General features: G+C 40.1%; 1 protein-coding gene across 1 annotated transcript; it reads right to left on the reverse strand.

The window, feature by feature from the left end:
* Positions 1-6,294: 6,294 nt before the first annotated feature.
* On the reverse strand, positions 6,295-19,071 carry ubxn7 (UBX domain protein 7). Its single transcript, XM_006786500.2, has 11 exons — positions 18,966-19,071; positions 15,384-15,537; positions 15,011-15,075; positions 14,813-14,878; positions 14,553-14,665; positions 12,298-12,444; positions 10,623-10,713; positions 10,013-10,143; positions 9,174-9,681; positions 7,437-7,516; positions 6,295-7,302 (listed from the first exon to the last, which is right to left on the reverse strand). The coding sequence occupies exons 1-11, from the start codon at positions 19,069-19,071 to the stop codon at positions 7,141-7,143; spliced, it is 1,623 nt and encodes a 540-aa protein (XP_006786563.2). The 3' UTR covers positions 6,295-7,140.
* Positions 19,072-20,211: the final 1,140 nt, after the last annotated feature.

Genomic DNA, 20,211 nt, shown 5'->3' on the forward strand with positions numbered 1-20,211 from the left:
AATGTTTGTCATTTTTATGTTTACCATTTGTACATTGTTTTAACTTTGTGAAAGGAATTCTTTCTGTCCTCCCCTCCCCAGATTCTTGAGGTTCTGAGTGGGGGGGGGGGGGGGGGGGGGGGGCAGTAGTGTTTTTATCACAGGCACATCCTTGTGAAGGTCTGTTTGATGTTGGTAAACTTCCTCCCCTTTGTATGGCTTCACTGTGTTATCGTGGGTGAACCATAAATTGGGTGTGGGGGAGACTACCTTGTTTATGACCAGGGATGTTCCTCCTGCTTTTATGTTATATGACCCTTTGGTCAGCAGGAGGTCTGAGAGACACACACACACACACACACACAGACACACACACACACACACACACATTCTTACTTAGATACAGAAGTTCACACATGTAGGCCTACATACAATGCATTGTCTTAGAACCAAGTGGGCGTTGCTTTGCTATGACGTGTTTTGTGTGAACTGTCTCTCAATAAAAAGGCAGCAGGAGGAGGTCAGAGTCGGGGTCATTTTTGTGGTGGACACAGGCCTCCCTTGCGCAAGTGATCAATCGATCGACTGTCTTCTTCTTGTTTTCTTCGTGATGAATAAGTCTCTAGAATTAGCGGGGCTTGTGGAAACACAGACCCAACAGGGTATTTGTTTCAAAGGTTGTTTATTTTCTTGCCCTGTTTTGTGTTATGAACCTAAAGAACTCAGATGAACCAGAAGAAATACAAATGAGTGTTGTGGGCATCTGAGGTATGTAGTCTGGAATTGATCTTGAATGATTTTAGCCCTCGTTATCTGTCTTGTGAGTCTGCCGTTCAATCTGAATGTTGTGCTTTTGTTAATCTTTGCTGACACTTCACTCAGAACTGCTTGGGCCATGAATTGTCTTTCATTTGGTTCTACAAAACTTTATTAATCCTAACAGAAATTAATTCATCATGGTGGTTAACTCCTGCCACACATGCTAGAGTTAAACATTTACTCTATAAAAAAAATCAAAGAAGATTATTGCTGTCAGTCCCATTTTTAAAGGACTTTGAGGTGCTTGATAACACACCTGGCAATCCCGTAACATACCTGTCCAGCTTTTGCAGGCAGGACTGTTTCTTGTTATAAGATCAGAAAACAGAACCAAATAAAATCGTCACACAGTTCTATATTTTTATATGTGGCTGTAAACATGAATTTGAACACCATTATTTGTCTTTGTAGCTTTGTGATTGAACTTTCTGAAGTGTAGGATTATTGTGAAGGACTGCGTATCAGAGATTATTGTTCGCTAAGTCATTCTCACTGTGCTGAGTCAGAGGAGATAAGCTTATCATCCATGGCTGTTCTCCTAGAGTACACAGAGCTGGGGAATAACAAAGTACTGTAGTCTGCATAAACGGGTGAGCTTCAAGAGCAGATGCTTTGTTTTCTTTTTTTATGGTCATCTTTGTTTTTAAGGTTTTGTTCCACTGTGCATGCAATAACCCCTTCAGGTGCAGGTGAAATGCTGTGTGCTACTGTAAGATGTGAAGGCGTGTTCGAGGCAGGCGTTTGAGTGAGAGGCAACACTGGAGTTAACTGTGACACATGAGCCAGGAGTGATTCATCTTGATGCCCACACATGAGTACACTTTCAGAAAGTGTCAGTTTGCAGAAAAACATCCAAATGCTCCATCAGGAATCAGAGACACCGGGCTCCTCAGTTATACTGTTATTACGTCACTGATAGAAATGGTGACTTTAATTGCACCTTCAGTAGAGATCGACATTAAAGTGGAAGGAGACATATTCAGAGCTGCTTCTCTGAGACCTGAACAGCCGTCATTCTGAATTATTCCAGTCATGCAGTCAACTCCAGGAGTTTTTGGGCAATGTCACCACACTGGAGTTTAAATAAACAATCAAGATGTTAAAAAAAATTTCAGGAATTTCAGCGATTTTTCTAAACAGATCCCCGTTTTCAGAGGCTCATAAGTGATTTTAAGGCTCACAGGCACTTTTATGGCATGTTGAGGCCTGTTCCCTCATCATTTCATGATATACTTGGCAAAAGATCTGGATTTCACTCAAGTCTGAGGGCAGATGATGTCATGGTTAACCTGTAGAGAAATGATAGGAAGACTGGAGGATCATGCTGAAGTGAGTTACTCAGGTGTGTTTTGGGAAACTGGTGGCCAGTTATTGAAAGATTTATGGTGGTACCTTGCTTCTTTTTGCTCCTTTTTGCTCCTGGGCATTTTCAGATATTCATATACTTTCCCCAGGATGTGTGTTTTTACACAATCTATTGCAGGTCTACAGAAAAGCCACTGAACCTCCATGCTAGGTTTTCATTCTGGGATACACAATTACATGCAAGGATCTTATATGAGCTGATTTGCATCTCTTCCTGTTATGAGCAATACTTAATGGATTTCAGTCAAGTTGTAGTAACTTGTAACTTTTTGTTGATTGAGTTAAATCCATTTCATTAAGAGTACAAAAGACAATGTGCAAAACCTGCAAGAGTCCAAAAAGTCTCCAAATATGCATAAATATAAGTGGGTACTCCATGGAGGTCATAAAATTGGGACTCCTAAGGAACAAGTCAAAGGTCAACACCAACAGCATCTTCGATGGAGCTCCTATAAAGTTTTCAAACTCTAAAAAAGCTCCCCAGGAGACACAGAAGACTAAAATCCCAGTCTGAGTACTGGTTCGTGTGATGTCCAAACTGAACTTTATGTCTAAACTCAACCCAAAAATGGTTCACTGTTTATTAACTGTTATTGATTCGTTCTGAGAATGAGCTAAGAGGTAATCAGACAACTGGGGTCACCGGCCTTTTATGCAACAGACAAACCCTTTGAACAAACAAAGCCTGAGGGCTGCCGTCTTGCTGTGTCATTAAAATTTCAGCACCGATTAATCAACTCGGCTTCAGTGTGAAATTAATTTAGGTCATTGCTACTCGATGTGGGCTTTTAAACTGTTGCTCCTTCTTTATTTGGAGGTACCAGAAATTCAGCAGGGGAAAAACACAATTTCTCTGACTGACTGACCAAGTGAAAAAGAAAATGCATCAGTTTTAAAGAGTTTCCTGCTCTGAAGATGTGACTTTGGAACACACAGTAATCTCAGACTTGCGAAACTTCTGATGGGCTTAACGATTTTCCGTGGGGGGAAATGGGTTTAGCTGTTCTGTTTTAGTCAGCGATAAAATTTCCCTTCCCCCTCCTGTGTTTATTCACCGTTGTCCTTTACACAAAAAGCAGGGGGTGAAAGAATGATTGTCTCATACTGTATTATCCACACAGCGAGGGGAGTGAAACAGACTCAAGACTCCTCATCTGTTTGCACAGCTGCACACTGTACTCTTTCACTTCTGACCATTGCCCCCCACAGCAGGCACTGTTAATAACAATTTTAAGGTGTTGTCCAGGGATTTTTCTTTTGGAAAGATCTCATTCTGATCTATGAGTCACAGCAGTGGTCACACATTAGTTTAAAAAGACCAGACAACTGCTTCTAGGTGGGTGTGACAAACAATATGTCAACCCATCAAACTGGAAATAATGCCTGTCACACAAAGAGTTGATGCCAGTGATGCAGGAGCATCAAGTCTTGTATTAACTGTGAGATTTCTTATTTGTCAAGAAAGATGTTTTGATTGATTGGACAAAATTTGAAGCCAACATTCAATTTGCAGCACATACAGCCCATTTTTTATACGGACCAGTGAAACTCCCATTTCAGTTAATAAAAAGAAGTTTAACTACACACTTGGCTGTGATGTCTTAATAAAAGCAGCCATGTAATTTCAACAGTATATCTTAGTTTTTCTTTATGTTAAAGAAATGTTGTTTGGGCTTAAACTGCAAGAAATAAATATGCAAAATTAGACAACGTCTGGTAGCTCAGACTGTGCTCTAATTACAAAACAAAGCTTTTGTCAATTCAAAGAAAATGCTTTTTTGTTGTTTTTTTGTAAACACACTTTAAAAAACAACAATTTTTTTTAACAGCTGATGGAACTTTTCTGTCATTTAATTGTTTATCTGTCTCTTAATTACTTTGGCGTTTTATGAATGGCCATGGAGACTTTATCATTTAGAAAAATGAATGAAATCTAAATCTAATAAATCCATCTAAAAGTCCAAAATTCATGCCCTCCTTCATATTTTCCAACGTCTTCCAGTGGACCAGATAGTGGATCTTTGCTGGGCTGCTTCTAGTCCCAAGGCCTTATGATTGTTACCACTGACATAGATCACTGTAACATTTTTAAGAAACATCACCTCTTTTCTTCCAGGACTGGACGCCTGAGTGAAAAACCTAAACACAGAAAAATCTCTGTGAAGGGAACAGCTCATACTCCACCACAGAAACCCCTGCACCAGTTAACACGTGCATGACTCCAAGTGACGAAACGCTACGTCCAGATGAACAGAATCAACTTTTGGAGATTTACTTACCTTGATGATTGAGAATGCATCAAGATACTTCCTAAAACTTTTTTTTTTTTAATCTGAACAGTTAAAACTTAAAACACTGCTTATAAAATATTGGTGTCAGTGTCTTTTTGGTCTTAGTGGTCTTTTCACCTGCATTCGGGGACTTGTTGGTATTTAAGGTACGTTATCACCACCATCTGTCCATATTAAGAAACACAAACCTGCTCAGTCTGAACAGACACACAGAAAAGTCTTTAACAGCCTCAGCACAAAATAAAAAATCTAAATACACCGCTCCAAAAAAATAAAATAAAATTTAAAAAAATTACAGGAACACTTAAATCACACATTGGGTCTTGATTACAAAATATTCAGGCTGAAAGTCTTTACTGATACACAGTGTAATTTGCTGAGAACAAAATTATGTAACAAAGGCCAGTGGAAACCAAAATCATCAAATCACACCAAAAAAGTTATAAATTTAAATCAGAGTGATCAGACTATTCTGGCTCAGTAATGTTTACAGCCTCAATGTGCCTCCATGCACTTCAGACATCTGGGTACGGTCCTGGTAAGACAGTGGATGATGCCCTGGTTCATCTTCTCCCAGATCCTGGATCAGAGCATAAGTGAGGTACTAGATAATCTGTGGGACTCATAAATATTGTTCTAGGTCCATGATACCTATGCCTTTACCACTATGGCTACACACTGCCCAGACGAGGCAAGGCATCACTGTGCACCAGCAAAAGATGTAAAGTGAATCTGAGGTTTTCATCTCTATACCCAACAGCTGTTGGCTAAAACATGGAGGTCTCTATGCAAGGAAATCCCACTTGAGACCACCACTGCCCAACCTGTCATACTAGATAATGTTGCAGAAAACATTCACCACAACGTCTTCAGACTCTTTCATGTTGTTTAAAGGTGGTCTGCTCTCATCTGTGAAGAGAACACGGCACCAGTGGCTAACCTGCAAGCTCTGGTGTTGTCAGGCCATCACCAATTGAGCTGCTCGGTGCTGTACTGTGAGCACACGTCCTACTAAAATCTGCTGGGCATTCATGCCACCCTCAGGTAGTGTTTCTATCAGAAACATGCTCAAGTATTCCAGTGAAAGTCATTTTGTAGGGCTTTGGCAGTGCTCCTCCAGTTCCTTCTCGCATCAAGAACCAGTCTTGGGTTTAGCTGATGTCCTGCTGCTGAGCTGATGCCCCCTCTGTGGCTCTGTCTAGTTCTCCTTGTGCAATAACCCATCTACACCTTCAAGGCTGTACTAGGAGACAGAAAACCTTGAACTGCCTGTTTGCATATGGTATCACAGAAGAGCTGGACTAACTGGTATCATTTCATGCTGCCACTGTTGGCAAGGGCACTTCCAAAAAGGAGAACTAGAGGGAAATCAGTCAGGAGCAATAGTCTGTGGCCTTCCCTGCGCAGGGGGGAGTTGCCTCTCCAGTGCAGCTGTTGTCACTTCATTTGGACCAAACCAGGTGGAATGGATCCCCATTGGGAGCTGTGGTTACCAACTGAAAACCCCTGAAGTTTAATCATCTGTGTTATACTGTGATGATCAAGTGTTCCTGTCATTTTTTTGAGAAGTGTACATTACACATAAGATGTAAAATACTCTTACTGGTTTCACCGAGGCTCCAGGAATAAAACATGTCAAAACGTAGTATGGACACACTAAAAATGCTTAATCTTTAAAGTGAGGTGCACTACACATTTGTGTTCTCAGTAGTTCCAGCTGAATCTGAAGTTATTTACTCTGTTAGCTGTTCAAGTGTTTGGGGTTTTAACTTTAAATTAAAGCCACACAAACGATTCAAAATAATAATAATAAAAAAAAAAAGATGAAGCAGAACCTCTCTTTTTGTTTTCTGGTGGTTATATTTCAACATCAGCATATTTTCTTGGCAGCATATAAAAAAAAGAAAGGAAACAATGACTACATCGAAATATCAGTCTCTCTAAGACATCTCTGTACAGTGTAGATGTGACTGATGAGATGTACCACCTTTTATTCATTCCCTTCAGTATCAAAAGACACATTTTCACAACTTTGTAATTTTTGGACCTGGCCTTTTAGCGCCCCTGCCTTCCAAATGATTACAACTGTTTCAACAATGACCGAGTGAGAGACCAAATTTGGGTCAAAATAAACAAGAATGAGCCTCCCTTTACCTGTCCCAGGTAGAGAAAATAACAAGAAGAGCTAGAAAATAAACTCTGACTGATTTAATGTCCTTTCTGAGAGGTAAAAGTCTCTTTGTACAAGTCCCTTGTGGCCCATCATCAATTAGTGATCTATTATTTGTGTTTTTTTCTTCTTTTTTCATTTTTTAATTGAAGACGAGCTATATGATATATATTCTGTTCTGATATGCCTCAGTGTTGAAAGCTAAATGAGGCTTGCCTCAGAGCAGAGTATATAGTTTATTAAAAACATTAAAGACTGCTGGCATCCATTAAACCTTACTGGCCAATTGTAGAGCACTACAAAGGTATTAGGCTGTCAGTAGAGACGTCAGTATTCGGACTAGTGGAGTGGCGGTGAAAGTAGCCCATCCACCCTTATCTGTCTTGGCAAAAACCAGGGCCACCTCCAGAACAAAAGGTTATGGGATCAAGGCCAGTAACATCATCCCACATCATTGGTGAAAGGGTGAGGTCTACCAGAGATACAGACAAGCGAAAAGTGAGTGTGTCTGGAAGGCTAGTTCCTCTCCTGCACAAATACAGTCTCCTGTGGACACAGCCCTGCCTCCTGCAGCGTGATGTCATAGTCCAAGTGGGCGAGCTTCCTTCTGGGGAAGTTGGTGACGAGTTCGAAGCGTTCGTTAGGATAACCCTTAGACTGGACGTGTCTTACCAGGGCCTTAAAGAGAGAGTATAATTTGGAAGGTAGGGGAAAAAAAGATTTTAAAAACATGTTGCCATGTTTATTAGGCATTATAAACATGTACTACTGTTTATTTTACTTGAATATCAGCGATTTTGGGGTTCACTCACCAAAAGTTTTGCTTTAGAAGACAATGAAATTTGCTCTCTCTGTCCATCAGGGTAGCGGAGCATCAACCTGGCTTTGGGACCTATTAAAAACAAAACAGTTTCTAAGATGATGCTGTCAGAACTGAAAAGCCACTATACTTAAAAATGCCAGAACACACTGGTCAAAAAGCATAAAAAACACACATCACATAGATAAACAATGGATTGATCTTTGAATTAACAGCTACGACTGTGTGCCCAGCTGAGAGGAATCGCTACTCTAAAAGATACTTCCATAGACAGTATGGAGGAGGCGGGCCTAGAGCTTCTGAAAAGCGAAGCCAATATAAATTGCCTTAAACTTGCTTTCTATTTAATGGTCAGCAGAGGGCGACTCCTCCGACTCAGTTCTATAGCAGACTTGTCACGCTCCGCTTTCAAACTATTAAGCTGTCAGTAGAGACGTCAGTATACGGACTAGTGGAGTGGCGGTGAGGGTGGCAACGGGGAAAAATGCTCGGCTTGAGGTTTTATGACAGGACTTTACTAAACAATAGGTGATGTCACAGAAGCTACATTCATTGCTTTTTCTGTCTATGCTCCAGAACTACAACCACTAGAAGGTACCTGCACACAGATATTACACCAGACTGTCCTTAGACAAGACGAGTGAAACCACTAACATACTTATCACCAAGTAAAAACAACACAACCACCACATTCTGCAAGGGATGTGACTGTAGAAACCGTCAGAAAATCTAGTGCTTAGTACCAGTCTTCACTGGTCATATATGGTACACATTTCGATTGAAATCGTCACACACACTCCAGCAATAAAACTAATGCCAAATCCAGCCAAAGGGACCACATAGTACAGTAGGATTAAGGGTCTGTCTACATTCAGCTGACTAGGACTGACTTCACGGCCATCATTGATCTAAAAGGAGTCAGTCCAGCAGCACCCACTTATGTGTTGGCATAAGTGGGCTCTTAAGACACCTTAAGGCTTTAATACCCTGAGCACGTTGAAAAAAAGCAAATTTTTTGGATCCAAACTTGTGGTGTAACGCAGATGCACACCGAAAGCAGTGCAGTTTGCAGAAAATTCGCCTGGAAAAAAAAGTGACGTGAAAAATATGACATCAACATCAAGCGATGATGATGATGGTCCTGATGTTTCTAAACACGAACATCATCAAATTCATAATGAGAAGACAGTAGTAGGGATAATTTCATGGTTTGATCAAGGAGCTGAAGCAGCACCACGACTGCTTCTGTATATATTTCAGGATGTCAGCGGGACAGTTTGAGCTGTTTTTGAAAGAGTTGGAACCACAACTGAGGAGAAGGAGAAATAATTTCAGAGAGCTGATTGACCCGGAGCAGTGTCTAGCGCCGTGTCTGTGGCTAAACAGCATTATTTTACGATTTCCATATCATTGTATATTCAGTATTGATGCACTTTGAACTACAGTGCAGTAGTCTGTCTGGGCAGATCTGTTTATTTTTCCAAATGTGAATAAAAATCACAAATTCATGCAGTGAAATAAGTTGACACTGAAGAATAGATGAGCCCTAAAATTAACTTTTAGTGCACAAAATATTCGGAAAGACTTTGCACGTCCGCAAAGGCCTTTAGACTTTTGTTTTTTTAAAGCAAACTTGCTGCTCACCTTATTATGGTTGCATCGAAAACAGACATATAGACACACACACACGCACACTCATGAAACCTAAAATACTTTTCATTTGTCGTACCATTGTCCTCAGGACAGTCCACATCGCAGGTTGTGGTGGTGCTGATCTTTGAAGTTCCTGCGCTTTCAGGTAGTGGGGCGCAGTGATTCCCACCAGAGTCTGAATCAGGCTGGGGATGACGAGGCCCGGGAGCCGAGGGCTCCAGGTGGTTCTTTTTGCTCTCCTCTTTCTTGTGACTGTGGTTGTTTTCTTTGTACGGTGATTTTCTGTAGGAAGAAGTGGAGCTATCAGGATGAAGACGCTGCTGGGCTGCAGTGGCTGCAGAGGGGGTCGCAGTGTGTTTGCCGGTCAAACTTTTCTCTTCATGGGGTGCTGGCGTCTCGCTGTCTGAGCCGTCAACAGAGAAAGGCCCTTCGCTGTCAGAGAAAGGCTCTGCGTCCGATTCATCGTCTGATCGAGGAGAATCGGGGGGTTCGGGGACATTTGAGGACTCGTAGTGGGTCTCTTGTAGAGAAGCTCGGATTGCTGCCTCCAACTGACTGTCTTCACTGGCATCGATTAAACTTTCCTAAAAGATAAAATAGTGTACAATTGTTTTAAAAAAAGTAACAAAGATCTGAGTAAAGCAACACAAAGACAATTAACAATATGGATGGCTGCGTGACACTGACAACATCAAATATCACAGCACTAAAATATGCTGATACTGATCATAGCATGACATTTATCCAAACCCTGAAGCTCTGATGCAAAATCCTAACAAACATCCCAGATGCCACTAAAACTGATCAGAGGTGTGACTGAGGAAATTCCAACAGAGCCACAGCAGGAGCGAGGAGCTCTTATTAGAGCAAAAACATAGAGGGAATTAGAGGTGACACATGAGATGAGAGACCCACAGAGCGAGCTCGTTTGGCAGGAGGTGCATGGCAGGACGGCCCGTCGAGCTGCCCGTGCTCTGCCAGGAAGCCAGTTGCCTGCTCCAGGAACGACGCCACATCCAGCTGGTTCCACTCCACCATTTTTTGACCTAATGTGAACATGGTTTGAACAGAACCGGTCAATAATAACAGCCACCAAAAGCAGGAAATAATTAAGTATTTAATTATAAGAAAAGAGAGAGAGAGACGCACACATCAGTTTGGATCAACACTGCAGATTTACAGTTTATTGTGACATAATATCCAATTGTGTCGCTTTAGTATTTCTTCAATCCCATTTCCTGATATAAACACTGTTATTCAAGCTTCTTGAAGACTACTGACATTTAAATTATTTTTCATAACACTTTTAACGTCTTACAAAATTATGCATGCAGACATCATCTTCCTGTGCATTTATAATAACAACTGCTTTTGTAAGCCTCTCAGAGTGGGAGCTGATCTTTAATCTTGCCAGTAAGTCACTTATTTGTTTGTTTTCTTGATCAGCTGGAAACAACTTAATGGTGTGAGTGTGTTCGTACATCAGCAAACCCTCATCATCAATCAGCCTTCCACAAACACTCACCTGTGCGTGGATCAAGGATCGAAATGTAGGGAAACTTGTTCAGCTTATAGAACTGGATGTATCTTTGTCCCTCTTCACTATCATGATATACCTACAGAGGAAGAAAATGAACGATAGAATATAAACTGGACTTAAAGTGTGCCCACACTGCATAATGCAAAGACGGGTGGACTGCTTTGGAAAAGTACCTCCCTCCCCAACTCTCCATCATCCACCCATTTTCTTCCACTTATCCAATTCAGAGTTACAGTCAGGCTCGAGCCTATCCCAGGTGGGGTACACCCTGGACAGGTAGCCAGTCTGCCATGGGACTAACACAGAGAGACTGACTCACTCACATTCACACCTGCAGCCAATTTAGATTTACCAGTTAACCTAACATCCATGTCTTCTATGGACTGTGTGAGGAATTCAATTAAATTATTTTCTATTTAAACATCGCCAATTCACAGCAACAGTCGTCTGAAGACACTTTATTTTGTAAAGTAAAGACCCTACAGTTATTACAGTATATGACCCCTTATGAGCAAGTGCTTGGTGACAGTAGGAAGAAAAAAACTTCCTTTTAAAAGGAAGAACTCCTGCATTTATGCATAGAACATGAAAACTTTTCACCAAAAGGCCCAAGCTGGGACCATCTTGAGGCTAACAGCTGCACCACTGTGCTGCTCCTCTCCATAGCCCATTATTTTGAACTTTTAATCTCACTTTAAGCCCTTTAGAGCTAACAGGACCAGAGTTTTCTACTTCTTACTCAGGCACACCCCACTTCAGAAACAGAAAAGCATAGCCTCACTCACCAATACCAACCAACCTTTTACCTCTACGTGGTAAAACTGCTTCTTTTTTTTTGTCTTTTGTTGTTTTTTACAGCTCTAAAAATACACTTTCCCATCTTTGCTCAATGATGGCTAATTCACCTGATGGCAATTTTAAACACGAAACAGAATTTAAACACCTTTGATCAATGAGCACCGAATTTTCTAAAGACTATAATCCACATCTTACAATATGACATGCCAGCAGTTGTCTCGCCCCACCCACGAACGAGCCAGTTGTTTGCCATCTGCTATAAGCAGCATGTGACTGCAGTGACACCTACACACAGCAGACGTGTATGACGGTCTCAACTGCTCGGAAGCAGGCACATCTGCTCGTTATTGTAGTGAACATATAGGCTTGATGTACTTTTTGGCTTGGCTTGCTGTATTCGTTGCAAGAATTAGGGTGGTATTTAAGTGCTCTGGTAGCATAAACCAGAGGTGTTGATTGCGGCACTGCTACACACTGAGCTGCAATTGAAGTTATACCATTGTTAAATTTTGTCCATACATGGGAAAAATATAACATGCATGATAGAAGTATATCCTACAGGTTTAAAAAAGCATTTTATATCCTGTGTAGAACAAAAAACCCAAACTTTATAAATGCATGTCTTTGGTCTGTAGGAGCAAGTACCCAGAGGAAACCCACACACACAAGGAGAACATACAAACTCCATGCAGAAAGGCCTGAACTACCCAATGGATTCAAACCCAGGACCTTCTTGCTGTGAGATGATGGTGCTAACACCTAACTACCAAATTGTAGATGGATGGATGGACTAAATAAATTCCCTTACGAATAACGCCATGCATCATAGAAAACACCACACTGCGCTCTTAAAACCTCATACCTGCCAGAATATGAAGTGTTCTCTGATGATGGTCTTCACTGAATCATTACTCCACACATCTCTGTTCAGACACTGGCAGGCAAAGTCCTGAACATTTTGTATGTTGATCATTAGCCATTTGTTTTCCATCTGTCCACAGTCTTTAGCCTATAAACGTAAAGAAAGACAAATGGAATTAGAGGGAATTCACAATTTACAAAGACAAATGTACTTTATGATGCAAATCATTAAGTCTGCAAGTTTTGATTTAAACGCAAAACATATCTTTTGGTTGGTGGAGAACAAATAATAAAATTAACTAAGAAAAAAGATTATTTACAATGAACAGAAACCTTAATTTCAACTGGAAATAGTTCAAAGACTACAAATCAAATGCTGAAAGCGAAAAATTCTGTTCTTCATTCTTGTGTGTCGTTATGTGTAATTCTGTGTGTACATGAAATTTTTATTGAATTTTTTTGTATAAATTCTGATGAATAAAAATTAGGGGTGGGGTCGTGTTAACAATCCATTAGAAGACTTAGTGACTGTGACTCTGAATATTGTGATAAATACTGTCAACATATAGAAAATAGTTTATAAAGATTTAAAATATGTCACATTTGACCTCTGACCTCTCCTTCAAGGTCAATAGAATGATCTGAAGGTCAAAGTGATAATAATTCTATATAAAGATATTTAAAACTATGGAGGTGTCCAAATTCATGGGCTGCACCCTCCTGAGGCCGCATTTGTAGGCCAATTGCGTCACAGCGACGTGACGAAGGCTGTCCAAATTCGTAGACTCCTCCGAATGCAGCCGACAAATGTGTCCTCCTTTTCCCCGAATTTGAAGGATGGGTTGGGTGTATTCATCGTGGCCCACCATATACCAGAATTCATAGCGCGGCCCTGCCAATTCCAGTTTTCAACAATGGCGGCCGCTACTAAGTTAAAACTTCAAATATCTGCTCGCTTTATCAAGATATCACATATTTGCAGAAGTTCTCCGATGTTTTCGGAGACGTCTGTTATCCACCAGCTCGATAGTTAACCGGGAGATAAGCCGCTAGGTCACTAGAGCCACCGAGAATGGCAAACTCCCGGCACATCATTTTCAGATCACCATGGTCTTTCGCTACTCAGGTTAAACATAATATATAAGTCACTTAGACAACCTATAAATGTTATTGTTTGGCTTTTTTCAGTGTTTTATTTGTTCGTGAGTAAATCTGGTTTGGCTGAAATTAAAGTTATTAGATTAGATAAAATAAAACTTTATTAATTCCCCCGGGTGGCTTCCTTCTTGGTTTTCACACAGCTGAATAAACGTCAAACAGAAAATTGATTAAACAGAAGTGTGAGATGGTCGAGAATTTACACCAGTGTCCTGTTATATTTTAGAAAGCAAGGAGCAGACAGTTAATTAGACTCCACCGAGACAGCGGTGATGCAAATCTGAAGGCTAGACCGTCCGATTTCACAGCCGTTTACTTCCGACCTACCCGACCTTCTGAGGACCCGGCCCACGTAGACCGCGAATGCCAGGTCCTCAGGAGGATGCAGCCCATGAATTTGGACACCACCTAGGTTTCTTACTGGTAAGAAATGATCTTTTGGGATTCTCAATATCACGTTACTTTGACCTCTGATCTCTTCTCCAAGGTCAAATAAAGTCGAACTTTTATCAAATCTAATTTTTCTTTGAAACTATGCTAAAAGTTCTACTGTCTTTGTTTGTATTGGCTTACATTTAGGAAATGATACTGGTACATATTCTAAAAAATTATAAATATCTATTTTTGGCACCAACTCCCTAAAGTTAGAAAAAGGAAAGTCCTCTTAATGGTGGCATATTTTGGCCTAAAACCTGTATATATCATCTAGCATTTCCCAGTGTTTCCTTAGGTGGGGGCCATGCTGTTTTGAAGTAACTGCCCCTTCAAAGCAGTCAAACTAGTGAGAAAAACATAGTGTGTCCTTTCCAGAAGATGAGAAAATCTCTGATTTTAAGCATTTGATGTTGTTTCTTCCACTACAAACAGTCAAATTTGTGTTATGCCAAATTATTGCAATCTGCTTTTACACAAATTTTAGTCCTCCCAACTTTTTTTGGGAACAGGTTTTTGCATTAGCGGTGTGCGATCACAAGCAAGGAAGCATGACATTGCTGGTTTTCACCATCTACCTACTCAGTCATCATCTAAAATTTGGCTGAAAGTTCACACAGGCTGAATAAAGGTGTGGGGTACAGTGTCCTGTGAGTGACTCCTCACCGTCTCAAAGCTGCCTTTGTGCATGAGCTCAATGGGAGGACGGAAAAGGTCTGCCAGGGTGCTCAGTTTCTTATCCACTGTTCCACCGTTACGCAGCTCCTGTTCCTGGCGGACTAGGAACAGAAAAACATTCATTCGGTCATTACTGGAAGTTAAGATGCCACAACAGAAATATGAGACAGACTTTTAATGGTGATTGTTAGGAAACAGCACGACCACATTTGATTTGCTTTAACTTGTACATTTTGGAAAATACTCACTTGTTTCCGTCTGAAAGTCTCGGAAACCATCAAATATTGATCGAGCAGGTCTTCTTCGCTTTGGCACTGAACATATGTAATAAAAAAATAAATAAGTAAACAAATAAAAAAATCATCATCATCTTTACAGACAGCTGGCAGTTTACATCAAGATTTCTTTGCCTTAAGCAGGACTGACAAATAAAAGTAACAACATACCTCCAAAAAGGGGTTCTGGTTCCACCAATATGTCCTGCTTCTGAGGAATTGGAGCCCGCACTTCACTGAGGAAGGCATGAAGGCAACATATACAGAGTTATTTATGTAGAAAAGCAATCAGCTGTAAAAGATCTGTAATCATATTACAAACAATCAACATTTAGTTTGATAAGGAAGCAATGAAACGAATGCTATTTTTCGTCTCATGTCAGCTTGTGGTAAACACAGATTCTAAGCTTGGATAAACAATCAGCAGAAAATTAGAGAAGTTTCCATTTTTGAAATAAAACATGACCAAAACAGACAAACTAACTCTGTGGATTTTGTTTTACGTTTGTCTGACCTAGGCTTGTGGAGAAAAGTCACAGCTTACTCTGTAGAGGGCGCTCTGCTGCTTGACGCTGCAGAACTGGAGCTCGTGCTGGGCTCCTCTGCAATCCCGCCTCCATCTAGGAACATGGTCACTGCCATCTCCAGGTTGTTGTTGCATGCTTCCAGCATATGTTTTCCTACGCTCTCTGTGGCCCCTGGAAGAGAGTTAGATATTTAGGCACTAACCATGAGCACAATGCGTTCACAAATGTTTGCAGATTAACAAATAACATTGAGAATTTCATAGTGGCACATTGTATTTTAGAGCCGAATATCAGCTGACCGATATTTTCAACCAGTAGCTATAAGGTATTTGCTAATATATCCATATTGGGTATCTCATAGATGCTGATAAATAAAAATGAATAAAGTCAAAATGAACGAAATGAACTTCCACCGTGTTATGAGTGTTGACGTTGCATAGTTTGCCTACTAGAGGGCACTCGGCTTTTTTTCTGATGGCAACTCAATTTTGAATCACCGCAAACAACAACCTTTAATCTAAGCAGAGTTGGGCAGAGTACAAGGAGCAATCTACCACTTCTCATGACAATAAAAGTTTATTTTTAAAATGCATTGTCATATTATGTTAGTAGGGAATCATAAATAACCACACATCACAAATATTTTTTTGTTTTGACTGCCTAAACAAAACAAAATATTGGCTGAAAATCAAATATTGGTATCTGTGCTAAAAACAAACAAACAAACAAACAAAAAAAACCCTTTATCGGCCAGGCCCTAATTACATTAATGTGATAAAACATTTTTTTTTAATATTTTTGCTATAAAAGACGGTCAAGCAAACCAACACTGTCACTAAAAACTGCCATAAATGTTGCCATAAGTCTGCTATTGGTCTGTGAATAATTGGGGTCAAGTTGTTAACTAAATGCAGGCTATTTTGGTTAATGCAGCAATTACCTGTGACAATTTGTTGAAAATCACATATTTGTTGCTGTGTATATACACAGAAATTAAGATTTAACAGTTACACTCAGCAACCTTCCTGTTCATAATTCAACTTTAATTGAATTTATTAATATATCACAAAAACAGTTGCCTCAAGGTGCTTTATACTGTAAGGCAGACCCTACAACAATACATACAGAGAAAAACCCAACAATCATATGACCCCCTATGAGCAAGCACTTTGGCGACAGTGGGAAAGAAAAACTCCCTTTTAACAGGAAGAAACCTCCAGCAGAACCAGGCGGCCATCTGCTGCAACCAGTTGGGGTGAGAAATATTACCAGAATACAACCAGTGAGCAGCCAGTTCAGTCCTCCTCGAGCTGTGCTCACGACTCATTCAGACCGATGGCAACATGTTAGCAATCGGTCTACAAGAATAAATTAGACGCAATTATTCATAAACTTCCAAAACTCTCTGAAGCTGACTGCAGTCAGTCCAGGTGAGACTGTTACTGTTTGCAGAAAAGTTACCACCTATCAGGCAACCCGTGCAATCACCAATGCCATAAACATTTAGTTAGCACAAGTTGTGGTTACAGAATAGAAAAATATTAAATACAGCCGATTATTTTTATATGCAAGGAAACCACTGTCCTATTTTTACTCATTTGAGTTAGCCATTAGCTGTGAATTAGGTAGTTGCTTTGCCAAGCTAAGTGTCACCAGTGTTAGATAGTTTTTCAGTTCAGTTGATTTAGTTTAATTTTGCTTGGCTAATGTTATCTCGGGATGATGGTGCATTAGATCAGCCCCCTTGTTTGCAGTATTCCCAGGGTATTTAAACTTGTTTAATACCATATCAATATTTAGTGTCCCTGTATTCACACAACATCACTACACAAAATATCATCATCGCTCTATCAATTTTTTTCCTCAATCCCTACTTGCTATATTACAATGCTCATGTTTTTCTGAGAGTGGTATATCACAGTCTAGGTATCCATCTTCCACTTGTGAGGTCACATAAGGCTGGAGCCTATCCCAAGTTTCATAAAAAGGCAGGGCACATTCACCATCACATTCACACCTAGAGCTAATTTAGTATCACCATTAAACAAGCATGTCTTTGAACTATTAGAGGAAGCTGAAGTACCAAGGATGGATTCCAAAGCGGTACTAACCAATGCACCAAGGTGTCACCAGCATCACATCAAACTCGTGACAGTGAACCTTTTGTCCGCTTTTTCTTTTCTATTACACTGGATTAAGTCTTTTTTTCTGCTTTATGCAAACCTTACCAATAATTTCACAACACTGTCAGCAGTATGAATAAAATCATATAACTGGGTGAAAGCAAAGCACAGAGGTTGGCAAACAGCAACACTGACCTCATTAAAAATTCTTAAATGTTCAAACTTCACTGTGTTATGCTATAACTGTTCCACATAAGGCCCAAAGTAAAGTTATAACCAGCTCACTAAACATTATGAGTACATACACACGTGTTTTATTCACTCAAGGGATTAAATGTTATTTATTATCCTGTGACAACATAGTCTAGTAGTACTTAGTAACTTGGGAATATCTTAGTATTTGATTACTTGTTTTTCCGTATATGTGGTCACAGAAGCAACCACATGTTACTTTGACAATGGACACATTTATTTTACCTTTTATATTTATTTTGATTTTAAATGGGGAAAAAATGCTTTACTTGTTTAACTGAGTTTCCCCAACTTTTAGGACAAATAAAGCACATCTTAAACTAACGCTTTATCACTATAGTGAAATGAGTTAAAGTCAAACAACCGCATGATAGTTCAGTTTCAGTTCAGAAAAGGTTTAGTGGGCGGAAATGCTCCGCATATACCACGCGATGTTTGGTAAATAAACGGAAATGTGCAGGAAAAAAAAACCCTGAACAATGCAAAAAGCCTTTATGACACACATGGCGAGAGTCCACAACGTCGTGACAGTGGACACTCCACATCTGAATGAACCTGATTTATAAGCGGAGTGCCGCGGGGCGACGATGAAATTCTGGTCTGTACTGCGCATGTCCGTATAAAGTAGCAGCCCCTTAACAGAGTCTCCCTATTCTTTGCCGCTTAATAACTTAAAAAACACCGTCCACTGTGTCAAAGTGCTGATAAACTATAGATAGTGTCTGCGCTGAGACTCGGAGTCCTCAGGTTGTGACCAATAAATAGTGTCTGGGGCCACAATCAGAGGCATAGTGGCAGCAACAACATGAAGTCTGGCTGGTGGTGATGAAGAAGGGAAATGTTGAACAGCCGACCTCCATTCCACATTATCGAGCAACACGCCACGCAAAAAAAGAGCATACAAACCGCTCTAGGTTAGCGAGACTGTGTCTTTAACGAGCACTAATAAGAAAAGCAGATATTTTTAAGTGATGATTAAAAATAAGTTTCAAAGCTGGCGGCTTTAAGGTTCATTTTCCGAGTCTTTCACTTGAGTTTAGCTGATAACTGCCTGTGCTTTTTCCCCTCTGCAAACCACTGGCAGCGCAGGAGCAAGAGCAACACTTAACGCCCGTTTTCTCATCTGCGCACGGATTTCAAGATTTACCCGGCGAGGGAAGTGCTCCTATATGAGCACAAAAATCCACTGAGTGAAATAAACGCTAATTAAAATGTTATTTTTACCTGTTATTGCTGTGAATTGTTGTATTAACCCGTTCACCCCCGGAGCTGAGGTATCTCCGAGCGCCGCCATCTTACCGCCACAAACAACAACATAGATGAGGCGCATGCGCAAAGTCGTAATTTTTCCCCTGCCCGGCGCGACGCGGACCCCATGCGTAACAATAGTGCTGCATTCTGGGTCATGTAGTTTTAATGATCTAAAGTCAATTACCGGTGATGGCTTATTACGTAAAAAATACGTGTTGGAATTTTATACAGTTTTTATACAGTATATTATATTATATTATATTATATTATATTATATTATATTATATTATATTATATTATATTATATTATATTATACCCTTTTACATTAGTAATAAAAGTTAATCAAATTTATCTTTATTTTCCTGCTATTTTGCTAAAAATATAAACTTTTCTTTAATTCATATTCAGACACTGAGACCAGCTAGTTACATTTTCTGTGCTGTAGACACAGAGTCATATGATAATGTTGTGTGTAGACGGCTATATTTCATACATAATTTACCTGGTCATAATTCAGTAAACATATCTACACTCATCTACACTCACTTCATTATGTACACCTGTTCAACTGCTTGCCAATGCAAATACCAAAATCAGCCAATAGCAATACCATAGCAGCAACTCAGCATATTTAGACATGTAGACAAAGTCAAGATTACCTGCTGAAGATTAAACCAATCATCAGAATGGGAAAGAAATGGGATAGTCGTTGGTGCTAGACGGGCCGGTCTGAATATTTAAGAAGGTGCTGATCTGCTAGGATTTTCCTACATAACCATCTCTAGGGTTTACAGAGTATGGTTGGGAAAAAACAGAAAATATCCATTGAGCAGCAGTTCTCTGAGTGAAAATGCCATGTTGATACCACAGGTCAGAGGTGACAAACCAGACTTCTTTCAGCATCTCTAAATAAACAATACGTCAAACCTTAAAACAGATGAGCCACAGCAGCAGAAGACCACACCGGGTGCCACTACTGTCAGATAAGAGTTCCTACAGGCAAGTTGAACAATAGAAGACTAGAGCTTAGATCACCTCATATTGGTTTCTTGAATATGACAATAAGTTCACTCTGTTCAAACTGCGTACACAGTCACCAAATCTCAATCCAATAGAGCACCTTTGAAATGTGGTGGAAGTAGAGATTTACATCATGGATGTGCAGGTGACAAATCTGCAGCAACTGTGTGATGCTGTCATGTCAATATGGACCAAAAT

This window comes from Neolamprologus brichardi, chromosome 18 (assembly GCF_056152115.1).
Source record: "Neolamprologus brichardi isolate AB-2024 chromosome 18, ASM5615211v1, whole genome shotgun sequence".
In the NCBI taxonomy this organism is placed as follows: Eukaryota; Metazoa; Chordata; class Actinopteri; order Cichliformes; family Cichlidae; genus Neolamprologus; species Neolamprologus brichardi.

Coding starts and splice junctions, on each gene's coding strand:
- ubxn7 (XM_006786500.2), bottom strand. CDS start 19,071: ATGCGCCTCATCTATGTTGTTGTTTGTGGCGGTAAGATGGCGGCGCTC. Junction 15,538..18,965: donor ACAATTCACAGCAATAACAG/GTAAAAATAACA, acceptor ACTCTCTTCCAG/GGGCCACAGAGAGCGTAGGA. Junction 10,714..12,297: donor AACACTTCATATTCTGGCAG/GTATGAGGTTTT, acceptor CTTCCTCTGTAG/GTATATCATGATAGTGAAGA.